This window comes from Grus americana, chromosome 17 (genome assembly GCF_028858705.1).
Source record: "Grus americana isolate bGruAme1 chromosome 17, bGruAme1.mat, whole genome shotgun sequence".
NCBI classification, from domain to species: domain Eukaryota; kingdom Metazoa; phylum Chordata; class Aves; order Gruiformes; family Gruidae; genus Grus; species Grus americana.
In genome coordinates, this window is record NC_072868.1 from 16,723,043 (window position 1) to 16,738,275 (window position 15,233).

The 15,233-nt window shown below is 44.0% G+C and overlaps 1 protein-coding gene across 5 annotated transcripts in view; it reads left to right on the plus strand.

Moving 5' to 3' along the window:
* Nucleotides 1-15,233, plus strand: part of NFATC2 (nuclear factor of activated T cells 2) — a 99,363-nt gene that overhangs the window by 61,202 nt on the left and 22,928 nt on the right. For all 5 annotated transcript variants that reach the window (XM_054845523.1, XM_054845525.1, XM_054845522.1 and 2 more), the window contains exons 7-9: nt 1,496-1,551; nt 2,475-2,601; nt 4,171-4,866. In XM_054845523.1, coding sequence (XP_054701498.1) covers nt 1,496-1,551; nt 2,475-2,601; nt 4,171-4,866 — 879 coding nt within the window. The remainder of the gene's footprint in view (nt 1-1,495; nt 1,552-2,474; nt 2,602-4,170; nt 4,867-15,233) is intronic.

Consider the following 15,233-nt stretch of genomic DNA (forward strand, 5'->3'; position numbering starts at 1 on the left):
CCAAGAATTGGGAAAAATAAAAAGTCCTGTGAGAAGGACTGTTGGTAGGAGACTTCCACCCCTGCCCTGCCAGACCTGGGCGCACCAGGAGCTGTCTCCCCGTCCCCAAAGTGAACGCCAGCCGTGCGGCTGCACTGTTCCCAGCCACGCCGGTTTCTTTGCATACGTGTCCCCTATTCATTCTAAAATCAAGCTTTCAGAAAGGTATCAGGCAATTTTTTTTCTCCCCTTCAGTATTTTTCTTCCGCAAATTGCTTGGCTAAAAGGCTCAACAGAATATAAAAATCAAAGGGGTAGAGATTAAAATCTAAAAAAAAAAAAAAGTAATAAGGCATTGCTAAAAGATGTTTCTGGGAAGTGTGGGTGACAGTAGATTTAAGAAATATTTGTAGCCAGATGAAGCAGCCAGTCTGCGTACAAATGTCCTGTCACTACGGATGTACTCTAGTAGCATGGGGGTTACTTTGATGGTATTCCATGCAAGGGGATCAAATTTTATTTTCCTCTATAAATACGATTTTGTGTAAGTCAGAATGGAGACGAGCTGCGTGGATGTAATTAAGAGCAGAAAGACCTCCAGTGGTTCAGAGGCAGAGGCTGCTGCACACGCAGTGAGGTGCTTTTACCCTGAGTACGGTGAATATTTGGTGGTTTATAGGGACTTCAGGACTGCCGGGGCACTCTGTGGCAGCCTGCCGTGGAGGCAGTGCAGAGGTGCAGATCCACTGGGCTTGTTCCTCGATCAGAGGAGATGTACTGCTAGATACCATGTGCTGAGGTTTCACATTGCACATATAAGAAACGAGTATAAACAGTAAGAGGGCATGCACAACAGCAATCGAGCACCCTATGTAGCTGGTTTCCCAATTATGGTAAGAAGCTGTCCGCGTTGAACTACTTCTAGAAAAACCTATGGCTCCCATGAGAATTCAGAGCACCTGCCAGTTTCACTGTGCAGCACCTCTAAAAACGAGCCCTGAAGTAGCTCGGTTTGCTTGCTTCCATCTACGGGCGCCCTATACCAGATCTGGAGTTTTGCTAGTCCTTCCTCCACCTCCTGGTCTGCTCTGCCGCGTACCACGCTGGTGGGGAGCTGGGCGGTCTTAGCTTAAAACAGTGGAAAGTTTGCTGAGCTGCTGACCGAGTGTGACCACTGCCAAGTTCTCTGACCTTCTGGTGCCCTCCATCAGTCAAGCTGACTGAAATCAAGTCTGGTAAAAAGCAGATGTTGCACCTGTGCTAAACGTTTCATTCCTCAGTTTGGCTAATTTGTACACAAACATTTCATTTTAAGATGTATGTAAGCTTTTTCCTGGCGAGAGACATGTTCAATGATGTGTTTAAATTGAATGTTGTTGCTTTTGGTTAGGACTGGGAAGGTGCTTGCAATTTTAAGTCCATTTTGAGAGCTTTGCTAACGTGATGTCCTTAATTTGTCTCCTTTTTTACGATTTAAAAAAAATACAGTGAGGTTGATATTGTGATATTCTTCTAGATGGGCAGCAGATCTGGGAAATGGAGGCAACAGTGGACAAAGATAAGAGCCAGCCTGTAAGTATGCAAAACATTGGATGTCCTCTCCTTGAGCTCCTCAGACAGCAAGTTGTATTCAAGGGGTAGTTTTCAAAGAGCGTCTCAAAAGCAGAAAGAGCAGCTATCTTGCTGCTGTGATGAACAAATGTCAAAAGCTTCAGCAGTAAATGTGTTGCAAAAAGAAACTATTCATTTAGCAGTAACCCACAGCAAATTGAATAACTGCTAGATTTTGTGTTCTTGCAGAAGACTCTATTGTACCAGCCCGTCCTCTGCAGGATGCTGGCTGTCCTGACTTCCTTTCGCCTGCATGGAAGTCCTGGGTGCTCTGTGCTTGGCAGGACAGGATCTGCGCTATAGTATCTAAAATGAACATTGATCTTTCAAGGGAATGAGCCTCTTTGTTCACTTTGCTTAATGGGACCTTACTGTAGTTCATTGCATTTAGGAGCTAGCACTTACATTGCCATGGGCCATGCCTGCCCTTGCGGAAGAGAACGGGACGCTTGCTATGAATTTCCATGGGAGCAGGATCTGGCTGTGTATAAGTAAAAGCCTATAGAATAATCAAGTTTATTCTAACAAAGAGAATACTGCAATACATACTTGTTTATCAAGCACAGTGTCATTAACAATACCGCTGCACTGATCACCATTCCGCGTGTTTTATTTGTAGCTGAGACTTCTCTCTGCAAGTTCAGGACAGCATCAGGTGCAAGAGAGGATACAGTACATAGAAACCAGCTTCCTAGTACCAAAAATCTTCTAGTCTTTCACCATCTGCTCTTTTTTTCCTTTCTTCTTCTCATGCCCATCTTTATAGGGACGAATAGGAAGATTTCTCTTCCTTTATGTCTGGGCTCATAACAGGGGAGATCCACACAGGGATCTGCAGTCAGCCTCAGTTACTAATTCTATTCTGTCACCTTTTGTTGTTTCAGAGCATGCTTTTTGTAGAAATACCAGAGTACCGTAACAAGCACATTCGCACAGCTGTGAAGGTGAATTTCTACGTCATCAATGGGAAAAGAAAAAGAAGCCAGCCCCAGCATTTCACCTATCACCCAGGTAATTCTCAAGGACAGAGCAAGTTGTTGCCTAGTTCTCATGAGCAAGATTTTCTTTTCTGCTGTGCGGTTTTCTTGCCATTATTTGAGGATCTAAGATCTACTAATTCAGCTGAGGGCAGCTAAGCACTTAACAACTGTTTGGTTTAAAGGATGCGTGTGATTTATGATGAGGAATTTCCCATAAATTTAAGGGGACAGTTATCTTGGCAATGGGCTGATGCTGCCCCATTCACTTGATGGAAGTTTGCCAGCAGCCTCAGTGGGAGCAGACTCAGTCTGTGACATGATGTGACCCTGTGAAAACCATGAGCATTGCCTTCCCCAGCTGACGTGTACGACAGTAAGATAACATCAAATCTGGGAAAGTAACAGGGGCTTGGTATGGAGGAAGCCAAGCAATATATGTTCTTCAGAATGAAGCTGCTTAAGGAAAGTATGAATGCTTTTCTGATGTTCTTCCTCTTGGGAATTGATGAGCCATGTCACAATAAATGCAGTAGGATTGCTAATGAGATTCCCAGAATTTCTCAGCTTTGGCTGGGAGAAAAATATTGTGAGAAAATCAGAGTATTGTGTTTGTGGAAACCAGAAAGCATAAAATAACTACCAGATTTTATGCAAGCTTCAAAATGATGTCTTAATTTGACTGGTTTCTAAGGATGGGCAAACATTCACTCTGATTCTTATTTTGGTCTCCTCCAGCCTGAAAACCTCCGGTCATTTCCCTGAATGTATGAACCATATAGGGTATCACCAATGTGAAGGGGTTGTATAGTTGTTAAATTGTTCTGCTGTGGAATAGTATCGAGAAGTACAATACTATCTCAATATGATCCCTACAACAGACCACTTCAGAGAAGGAATTCTTACACTTCCAAAAAATAACCCTGTTGCTTGACCATTAAATGGTTTCCATTGTATGGTATTTCTGTACTGAGTTTTGGGGAAGATTTGACAAAAAAAGCATTATAAATGTGAGAATTTGGCTGTAGAGGACCATCACTTATACACACCAAGGTTCACACAACTTTTACTAAATCATGGTCTTTTAAATGATGGTGTCAGAAAGGTCTTCAGCTGTCAGTCCTGAGGAAGTTACATGCAGCAAAGGAACTAAAAAGCAAGCTCTAAAATAGTTTAGCTCTGCCTTTGGTCGCTAGCTAAATGTTTGACAGAAAATGAGGAGTTCTATATTTCACATGTTTATTCTGTCTTCCTTTGAGATGGAAGTACTACACGGAACACCTATCTGTTGCTGCATATTTTGCTTATGTTCCAGAATGGCCCTTAAATTAATGAAAATATGAGCTAAAGTATTGAAATTTTCAAGTTTTAGAGATTTGTGGTTAAATAGATCATTAAAGATTTTCAAGAACATCTTAGAGTGCTTTCAAGAGAGACTCTGCCATGATTGCATATACATGATTTATTAAACTCAATGCCTGCGAGATATGAGCTTGCACATGCAAATCTTGTAAACGGCTTAAATCTCTTATTACTTCAAGGAAAACCTCTCTGTTTCTCATCATCTTGTTACGAATAACGTCCTTTGCATGCTTTATTCTAGTACCATCAATCAAAACAGAGCCCATTGATGACTATGATCCAGCCTTAATCTGCAATACAGTACACAGTGGTCTGGGAACAGTAACACAGCCTTACTATTCACAGCATACAATGGTCACCGAATCCCCTTCCTGTCTTGTGGCCACTATGGCTCCTTGCCAGCAGTTGCGCTCAGGCCTTTCTTCTCCTGATTCTCGATACCATCAGCAGAATCCGGCAGCTGTAATATACCAAAGAAGCAAGAGCCTTAGCCCGAGCCAGCTGGGCTACCAGCAATCCAATTTGATGGCTACACCGGTCGCTATTTCAGATGCCCATAGGTCAGTGCTGGTGCACGCTGGTTCTCCAGGCCAAAGTTCAGCGGTGCTCCATCACTCCCCAGGCAACCAGCAGTCTTCTCCAGTGATTCACTATTCTCCAACCAACCAGCAGCTGAGGTGTGGAAGTCACCAAGAATTTCAGCACATCATGTGCTGTGAAAATTTTACATCCAATGTCGCAAGATCCAGCCAGCCCCAGGTCAGTCAAGCACAAAGGTTAAGTCCGAGTTCATACCCTACCGTGATTCAGCAGCAGACAGCCTCGGGCCAGCGAGCAGCAAAAAATGGACCACCGGTTAGCGACCAGAAAGAAGTGTTACCAGCTGGAGTCACTATTAAACAGGAACAGAACCTGGACCAAGCATATCTGGATGACGGTAAGCACCGCTCTTCTCTTGTATGGGTTGGTTTGTTGGAGGGAGGGAGGAAGTTCGGGACTTTTGAATCCCACCTGTTCCTCTGCACAAAACCAATGTGGCCTCTTTGTGATGGGTGTGGATATTTGCTGTTTGCTCATGCTGCATTTTGTTCTTTCATCAACTGCATTTTTGGTAGATGGCAATGCACTTTGGCAACCGAGCAAAAACCAGAGTGTTCTGGAGAAACTCCGTCTTGCTTCGTGCCTTGGAGTGAGCTGTCAGGTTTCAAGCTCTTGCCATTTTGTTTCCATTTGCCAAAGGTTAGTTTGGAAAATGGAGAATCTGAAACAAAATGCACTTTTAAATTATTTTTTTATTATTCATATCAGGGCAAAGTCCACTTCGTAAAACGCTTTTGTACATTTTGTACTAAAAAAAAAGCCCATTGAACAGTCCATCAAGGCCTGTAATGAATGGGGTAGTGCTGCAGGCAAAACTATTGCAGATGTTCTAGATGAACAGTAGGACATTGATAAGTAAAACAATGCTGTTTCTTTGTTGTGAGCCCAGCAGATTTAGCCTTTAGGAATGAATATAAGTTAGAGTAAAGCTTTCTTTGAACATATCCTGCTTATTCTTAGGTAGGCAGCTATTGGCAATCTGGTTGATTGGTTCTTTTATTAAAGTATGTTCCTTGCAAGAGGAAATTAATGCAAAGTTAATAGTGTAGCTGGACGCTGCAATCATAAAGGCCAGTAGCAAAACTGACATTGATTTTAGTGGGAGCAGAGCGAGGCTGCTGGATATATTGCTGCAGATATAGGGTGTTCTTATGCGTGAAGTACAGACCTGATTTTCACATACATTCATTGCTGCTGTCCTCTCAGTCTAGGCAATTGCATGCCTGGTTTGATCTGGTGAATGTGCTTTGCAGGCACCCAGGAGTTTGGGATTCTTCTTGCAGTTACTCACCTGGAGTTGTGAAATTGTGCCCATGAAAGTTTTATTTGCTTCGACTTAGGTACTGAGTGCTCTGTGGCTCTATCACATACAGTTTTCATTGCTGCTTTTGTGGGCAGAGTAGAGTTTGGATGGTTTTCTCCGTTGGTCTGTGTTTGAAATGTGGTTGATACAGCTTTGGTGCCATCACAGTGAAACTTGGAGAGTTTTTTCTGGTCTCCTTGTCTGAAGAGGAGTGTTGAATTGAGTTTTAATGGTGAATTTGATTTAGGAGATTTGCTGGATCTGCAAGAAAATAGCTACGTAAAACCCACTTCCCATTCAGGGAATAGGGCATGATAACAAAGAAAGATAATTTTTCTAATAGTAAAATTGAACACTGTGCTTTAACGTACTTTTAGTATGAGAGGCTGAGAGATTCTTCCATGTTTCTAAAAATACTTGGTACAAACCTTGTAAAAGAAGTAACAAAGAACAAATCTTGAAGTTAAAGCTAGCAAACTTCAGAGTCAAGCCAAAGTCCACTTAAATGAACTCCCAAGATGGACTGCGAAATTAATTTCACTGGGTTTCAAATCAGGCCAGTAACATCTAACTATAGCATAGGTCACAAGGGACGCACTTGACCTCTGTGCTAAGAGGAGCCATTAGGCAGAATAGCAGCAAGTTAATAATGAAATTCCAGGCTTCTGCTTGGCTGACTGGATGATCCTGAATTGATTTCAACTAGAGATTAATTTATCAGTTATGCCACCCAAGTCAGGCCAGGCGAGATCGGTCACATGCAGTCTCTTTACTGACCTTAGTGAGTTTACATTAGTTAGAAGTGTGTCTCGGAGAATCGTGATTTACTTTAGGACTTTGCAAAACATTTCATTCTGAAATGTTCAGGACTTGAATTGAAAAGCCACTTTGTTTGCTGCTGGGGAAAAGTGACTCAGAACATAACAAAAGCCATATTTTTCCTAACTAGAAAGTTTATTTTTGTGCTTTATAGTATTAAAAGAAAGCAAACCCAAAGGATTATGGAGGCTTTACCCTCAAATCCCTTTTATCCAGAAAGCTCTTCTGAGATAAAGTGAGCTGTTAGGTCTTGCTGTGATTTTTCAGGGATAGATACTGAGATGATGGCTCCCCAGCCAGGCTTGGCATGAGTGCGCTGCACTGCCGCTGATGCACAGACTCTTAGGCAACCACTGTTTCAGTGTCTCTCACTTCCCTTCACTCTTCTTCCCTTTCCCCATCTTCCGCCTCCCTCTTCTTTGTTCTTCTTTCTCTGCATTTCTGCTGACAGTCCAGCTTCTGTCCCTTTCTGTGGTTGTGACCTCCTCTCGTCAACTCTTGTCCTCTGCCTTCATGGTTAATGGGCAAGCCCTGGTGTTCTAGACTTTGCTTCTATTCTGAGCTTTGCCACGAACTTCTTGAGTGACCTGGGACAAGCCCTGCTCTGTCGGCTCCTCATTCCTGAAGCTGTTGCCTCTCAGAATGGGTATGCTGTCCCAGTCTTTTAGATCTCTTGGAAGTGATGAGAGAAGAGCATCTCATAGCTAACACAATTGCTGTTTCTCTTTACCTCTTCCAGCTTCCTGCTGCCTCTGCTGGCAGGACCCTTCATTATTTTCTTATCTTCCCTGCTGTAAGAAAAAAGTATTTATCCTTCTTCCTGAGACCATGGTTTGTTCTTTGCTCAGAGCCTTCACTGCTCCACAGGGCACATAATCCTGGGGACTTAATGCACTTAACCTGTCTTTACCTCCTGCATTGTAAAGGTAAGAGCTGGTTCCACCTCCACAGGGGGATTACAGTCAAATGTGTGACCACGGCTCACAGAGCTGTAAGCTCTCGAGGTTGAATAGCACCAGCAGTGTAGCCAAAAGAGCGTGGACTTTAAGGCAGGTGATGGCAAGTTTTTACTTATCTTCTGGGTGGGTTTTGCCATGTGCGAGGAAGTCTTTGTGCAGTAGCTGCACAACTGGTACCATCCGTACTGGCTACCCTAATGGTTGCTTTAGCAAGTCTGTAGCTCATTTCCGACCATATTGCAGATGTGGAGACCTGCCATGTGCTTTCTTGGAAGGAGACATTTGCCCCTGTTCTCCTCTTCCTGATGCTACCTCAGAGCAGGAGGTGCCCAGCCTATGCAGCTCCCTCCAGCAACTTCTCGGCTTTCCCCTCCCAGGCAGAATTACGAAATGCATGGTTACTGGAAGGAAGGCTCTAGCTATCGAGTCATATAGGTTGGATTTGGAAATGCAGCCATAAGGGAGACTGATGCAGGCTAGACATTGCCACACATATGTATACCTTCATATACATATTCCTCCATATACCTCCATATCTCTCTGTCAAAAAAAAAAAAAATCCATAACTTTTTGATATCAAATAGTGTAAAGGTGAATCCCCAGAGGAAGGGACTAGTCATGAAAAATTGGCAGAGAAACCTCTGTTCCCCACCTCTGCCTCAGAGATTCATTGCTCTTGGAGATTCTTTGGGTGTGAAGATAAGCCATGGTCAGGAGATCCTTCAGGACCCATCAGGTGTCCAGGCTAAAGCTGGCAAGCAACGATTCATTTCAAATGCAATGAAAGCCATAGGATGAGAGAGTGCTCAGCATGTTTCAGCCAAGGCCTCATCTTAATATTGTTCATAACCAAAACCACCAACAATGGTAAAAGTTACTCAAACCACCACAGAAATATGTTGACAAATAGAACTTATTTCTTCCAGGACCTTCAGAGCAATCAGATGAGCTATTTAAAGCACAAACCCAGTTAAAAAACTTAGTTATTTGCAGCACCGTCCAAAATCCCTTGGTGGGGCAGGATGAAGAGAGAGGGGACCGAGGGCTTGGGGCACTGGCCGTGCCCTGCACTGCCCATGCCCGTGCTGCAGAGCCAGAGGTTGCTGCGTCGCCCTGGGGAAGCCGCTCAGCTGCCGTGTGCCGCAGTTCCCCATCTGCAACACAGAGAGAGGAGGATCGTGTGACAAGAGCAATAGGAGGATAAATGCTTCACAGACCCTAAAGCACTCGGATGTGACACGATCTAGAAGTGCCTTGTAGAGATTGAGGGTCAAGTATGGTGTTAGGCTCTTTCCATATACAAATAATGGACCTGTAGCTCTTGTCTTGAATGTTATCAACTTGCCTGCCTTAGATTTAGTTCTTCTTTTCGACTCAGCTGTCATGTTGTGTGCTTTTTACTGTATAAAGAAAAATCCCTGTCATTATTCAAATAGTAACTATCTAACCACATCTGACACTCGGAACTGTCTGCTTGACACAGCAGCTCTAAATTATTTTTGGTGCACCAGTAATCTTTAATGGGGAGGAGAAAAGCCAGGCAGATGCTTGTGCAGTGGTTTATCAGACTGCCGATCAGCAGAGATGTTTTATAGTGAACTCACGTATTTCACAGAAAATTTCAGGCACAGCAGGTATTTCTTTAGAAAATGGATCTGCAGGGTGTGCAGTGTGGTGCTGGTAAATCACCCAGCACTTTCAATCACCTTCGCTACGAGCAATGTGTTAAATTTGTGCAGTTTTGCTCCCCACCGCAGTAACCATTGCCCTCTCCATGGGTCTCATCCAAGACCATTCGGAGCCTGTTAGGTCCCTACGTTTCTTTTTGTGTGCTTTCATTCAACAACAAGAAAATCCGCAGTCTGTCCCCACAGTGGCATGAAATGAAATTCAAATCCCTTCTTTCCTCCATGTTCAGGAAGAATCTTTCTTTTCTGACCAGCGCTTTTCTCCTTAGGCGGGTAGCTGTTACGCACAAGCCTGAGCAGGGTGTACCTCCAGGAAACCCCGGGTCTCCTGGGGACCCAAGATGCAAAACTACTGTGTTAGCCCTGAGCAAGCTCAGTCCGGGACTGAGCTCTTTCCTGCGGCTTTGGTCTCACGCAGCCCACTCCGTGCTGGTCCCACGGCTCCTCGGGGAGACGGGCGGGCGTGTGCGGAGGAGAGGGGGGGTCACTGCAGCCAGGAGGGAAGGCGGGACACAGGGCTCCCCGCAGTCGATGAGGTCCTTCGGGCTCGGCTGGGGTGCCGGCACGTTGTGAGCATCCTGCTCGCGCTCCCCAGCCCCTGCACGGCGGATGGAGCAGCGGGTGGCACGAAGCCAGCTCCCTCAGCTTGCTGCCAGCCGGGGATTTCCCTGTGCGGGAACCTCGGCCGTGCAGTTAGTGCAGGTTTAAGCCCTCCGTGCGTTAGAGCAGTGGAGCCACGCTAGCAGGGGCCAGGGGTCCAACCGCCTGCCTGGCTGTAAAGCCGCTTTTCTCTCTTACCACTGTATTGATTTCACTCTCAGAAAGCACAGAAGACGGTGGCTTTAGGGGCATGTTTTAGCTGGGTTTGTAGTTGTTTTCATCATGTGTCCATGCAGAGAGTAAAATAGCAATACAGGGCAGACGGGGAAAGGTTCCTGTTTCTGGGCATTTTAGACAGGAGTGAATTTGAATGCTGCAAGTGAGCTGTGGTTCAGTTAGAGCAACAATGTGCATCAAAAAAAGCCATGCTCTGTTTTTAATTAGAACTACTTTTCATAGAAGGTGTGGTCACTGCCGCTCAGGCAGAGTTTGACTAAGAGTGAAGCATGTACATTCTCCAAAACATTTTGCTCAAACACTCTAGCAAATCTACGTAGTCATCAGACTCATTCTTGAAGCTCTGACTCACTTTATTTCCAGATTTTCTGTTCTCTGTTGGGATCTTACAGCACTCCTTGGGTACGCTACACGCTTTATTTTTGGATCACTGCTATTGTGGGTTTGTGTCGTGTCAGGATCTAAGTGCCCCAGTCATATGACAGAGTCTTGCTTTTCTGGACACAACGTGAAAAGAGAACAAAAAGGTGATTCTCTTCCCAAAAACCTGTAGTCTGTTGGCAGGGAGTAGAAAGATCAGTGTATCAGGAGGAAGGTCTCCTGGGTTGTGTCTGAGCTTGGCCTTTCAGCAAAGTATTTAACTTTCCTGTACCTCAGTTTACCATTATTAAACAGCATCTTGTTATCCTTCCTTCTAGTACAGTTAAGCATTTAATTCATCCATATTACTAAAACATGGATTCTCAGAAAAAAAAGCTGCATACCTGAATAAGAACAAAGTATTTGTATTGTTATGGCAGGCTGGCATCCGATGTCTTCTTCACCTCTAGAAACAATTTGCTATATGAGAATTCAGACAAATCCAGCCCCTTTTCAAGCCCACTCTTTCCCCAGCAGTCTTTCTGAGCGGCTGTCCTGCTGCCGAAAAACAGGCAAAACAAAACAAAGCAAGAAAAAGAAAAACCCATACATCCAAAATCAGCAGTGGAGGAAGGAAGAAAATGAATCAAGTGATTAAAACCATAGTTCCACTGGCACCTCTTTGTTCTCCAGCTCAGGAATCTTTAATTGGTGCAGTAAGTGCCCACAGGCAAGTTGTGTTACAAAGCGTTTCCTGTTCAAAAGAACATGCAGACTCCATTAGGAGACCACGGGCACTGCCGCCAAGAACTGACACTGGGGACGGGTACGTGAGTGCTCTCTCGGTGCCTCGATGGGCAGGGTCCCGTCACCGACTGATGCACCAAGACAGTAAACCCCAATTCTACGATTTGCTGGTGGAAGGCATGCCACCGTTTGAAGGCTAAACCAGTGGGCTGTTATCAGCAGAAAGTGCTCAGTTTTCAGAAGGCATCAAGCAATTTTCAATGATAGTTTTGAAATACTGGCAAAGAGTTGCTTGAAAAAAAGAACTTGTTCTTGCAGTTGGGAATTGAAAGCTTCTAAACCACAATAAAGTCCTTTCCCAGACTTGCTGTCCATTTACTCCACGCTCATGGCATTCCTTAGACAGTCTGAATCACAGACAGCAGACAGCTCTTATAAAGAAGACCATAGGCACCCATCTGTTGGAAGACATCTGCCAAAACAGACCATACATTTACTTTTGTTCCTTCAATCCACTTTCAATTTAAAGGGATAACAACAATAACATTTTTCAGCCCAGGGACACTATTCATCCAGTGCAGAGAAACGGTAATGAATTAAAATAATTCCACTGCAGAGGGAAGCAGACAAGCTTTTCCCCAGCTTTTACAGATGGGTGCAGCGGGGCGCAGAGCTTTGAAGTGACTTGCCCCAGCTGGTGCAAGAAGTCCCTGGTAGAACTGTACCTTGCCTTGGGGCTGCCCGGTCCCCCCAGCTGCATCCCTCGCACAGACGTGGGGGTACCAAAGGCACGTGAAGCTGTCAGCGGGTGTGCAGGAGCTGGGGCAGCGCTGGCCACGCCGCAGGCTGTTAAAACACGTGTTGCACTAACCGCTCTCTCCTTTTTCCGTCTTTCCACCGGACTCGCTCCTTTCATACTCTGCATATCAAAGAATACTACCTGCTTTCCAGAAGGGAGCGATTGATTGCTGGCAAGTAGTATGCTACTTATCATCGAGAACAGGCATGTCTATTAGAAACACCCTCATTTCTCAGGGCAAAGTCTGGAGACAGAGCAAAGTTGTCGTGTGAGCAAGGACAGGATGTGAGGAAAATGAAACAGTGGTCTTCCTGCCAGCTCGGGGTGACACTGGGTGTTTTACACAGAAATTCTTTCAGTTCAGTCAAAATCATAACTGTTTTGACACCATTTTTTAAAAATGGGGGCTTTGGAGATGAGAAGCAAGAACTGCACGGATAGGAAATGGCTTATAACAAAACTGCGAAGCAGGAAAGGGGGTTAACTCCTTCTAGAGCTCAAGTCACCATTTTGCATTGAACCAGAGCAGCACTCTCTGGAAACCTTTAACAAGGCTTGTTTTACACTGAGGCAGCTTACCACATAACTATGCTGGTTAAGGTGGTTGATGTTTTTATTATTTTGCTAACACAGCTATTATGGTAAAAGCCCTTGTATAGACACAGCTCTGTTGGTGTAGAAACGCTGGACTCAGCACAGCTTACGCCAGGTCAGGGAACCACCACCAGCTGTTGTGCTGAAGGGATGGATGACTGTTGGCGCTGAAGGGTTTCACCAGCAACGCCAGTGCCACGGAGCTGGCCGAGCTCGCCGGGGCAGCCGCAGCGTACGCAGTGTAAGGGATTTCATGTGCGCAATAACTGCACGAGCTCAGCTTGCTGGCTTTGTGTGTTGACCACCTCAAAATGAATCCTAGAGTTCGTAACTTCCAGCAAAGATGATGCAATGTGCTGGATTCATTTATTAGAAAGACGCTTTGCTGGGTGGAGTCGTACCCCCCCTGACAACTATATAAGGAACCTGCAGCTAGGTATGTATTTATCCTCACAGTTTGTCCTGTTTTCTCCCCTTTAAGATTAGCACGATGTAATTGAGTAAGTATAACCAGTGAACTGGCTTACATCCACATGGCAGCTCAAAGCTTTTGCTAATTCTTTGCGATTTCATTGTGAGTCTTGGAATATTTATAGCAATTTAAAAGTCCCTGTGCAGGTGACTGCAGAAAATACGAGAGTTATTTTTTTTCTTAGTGATCTTTTCAAGTCTGATCCAAGAAAAACCAAAATATTAAAACTATGAACCTCGGTGTTTTGATCTTTCAAAACCCAGGCAGACAAAAATGATGCAACTTTGGGGGCGGGGGGTTGACTGCATGATTTTAAAACCAATCGCATGATTATTAGAGGCCTGACTCATGAACCCTGAACGCCTGGGTTTGGCATTCCTGCTCTTCACAGTTTCATTTGTTACAAATTCTGTTAATGTGCAAAAGTGGGAAAGGGTAGGGGTCTTGTCCCCCTTTAAAGCACAATATAATACATGGGAGGATTCAGCTCCTGCTGCAAAGGCTCGCAAAAAGGCAGCTTGAGCCATTTTTGAACTGCACTTCTGAAATCTTGCAAGCAGCTGCAAAGAGCCCTGCTGCTTTGAAAAGTTTGGACAACATCTGCACATTTCTTTAACTATTGTGAAATAAAATGCCTGGCAAGAATAACCATCTTAAAGATATACAGTCTGTTTATGGTGCAAACTGAAAGCCAGTTATAAAGTCTTCTACTATAGAAAACCGGCTGGATTCTCAGCATTATTCACACAAGCAGAACTTTTCCAGTTAAGGCAGCATGGAGAGTTGGTGGAGGACTTTTTGTCTGTATAGATCTTTTCTCTTCATTTCAAGAATGAGGACCTATAGGTGATTAATTTGAAACTCATTTTTTCTTCCACCTGCTTTTCATACTTTGCTTCTTATGAAAATATTGTTATTTTTGTTATTATTATTATTATTATTATTATTATTATTATTATTATTAAATCATTGGACATTTTAAAATAAAAAATAAAAGATTGAGGATGAATCATCTGAATTTCCCATCAAAGTTAGTTTTCTTGCAAGAACTCTAAATAGTGCGAGCGAGCCACTTCTCTGCCCAGCAGAAGCTGGTATGGCCTCGTATTTCCTGGTCATTTTATAGTGCTGCTTACTCACCAGTTCCAAGAGACTTCTGTGCTCTAATTTGGATGCAGTATGTTTTTAGAAGAATTTTAAAAGCAGACTGGACAAATGTACAAGAAGACAATCCTCTATTGGCTACGAGAGGTAGCAGATGACCTAATAGGTCATTCCAACTTCTGTGATTTGAAAAACAAGCAGCACATCTGTAGTCATGCCAGCAGGAGAGTCAGAGATAGGGGAAGAAGAGCAAATACTTGAAGACCATTATAAAATGCCTTCCCAGCATATTAGCTCCTAATTTGAATTTTCAACAAGCTGTTGGCTTTCACACTCTTTCATTTTGTAATATAACTTTTTCTGTGTTTACCAAGAAGAAACCAGAGGAAGGTAAAAGCCAACCTAAGACTTAAAAACAATGCAGTTGTGTCTGAATCATCACTCCAAGTCCCCATGCTTCGATTTTGCAAGCACAGAAACCTGGGCGTACATCCAGCTGTGAATTTCACAGATGGATCCTCTCTCTAAGAGGGGTCTGCACAAAACCCCTAAATCCAAGTACTCCCAACTTTGCAAACATTCATATTCTCCAGTTTAGGTGCACGTCACTGCAGTCTGTTTGGCAATTAAAGTTCTGATCTCTCTGTATTTGCATGACTAATGGTCTAATAACAATGACTTTGAAGACTTGGTCTTGAGTTGGATTTAACCAGTGTTAGGTATAAAAGAGTTCAAGCTTCAGCTACTGCTAACTAGAGTAAAACCTCTGAGGATCAAAGGGCTTCAACAGTGATGCCCATGGGACTCAGGGCAACACTAATTCCCTCGGTGAGAAACTGGTCTAATACTCTCCATCTTCCTGCAGGTTCTCCTCATCCACACAGTTCCCGTTTTAATTAAGCCATCTCCTTTTGTGGGTTTTTAATTTGGAAACTCCAAAACACAGGCTGAACTCTGCCCTCAGCTGAACAAACACGATTTCTTTAGAGTGAAATCGTAGTTGAACTGGATTTAGTGAGAAA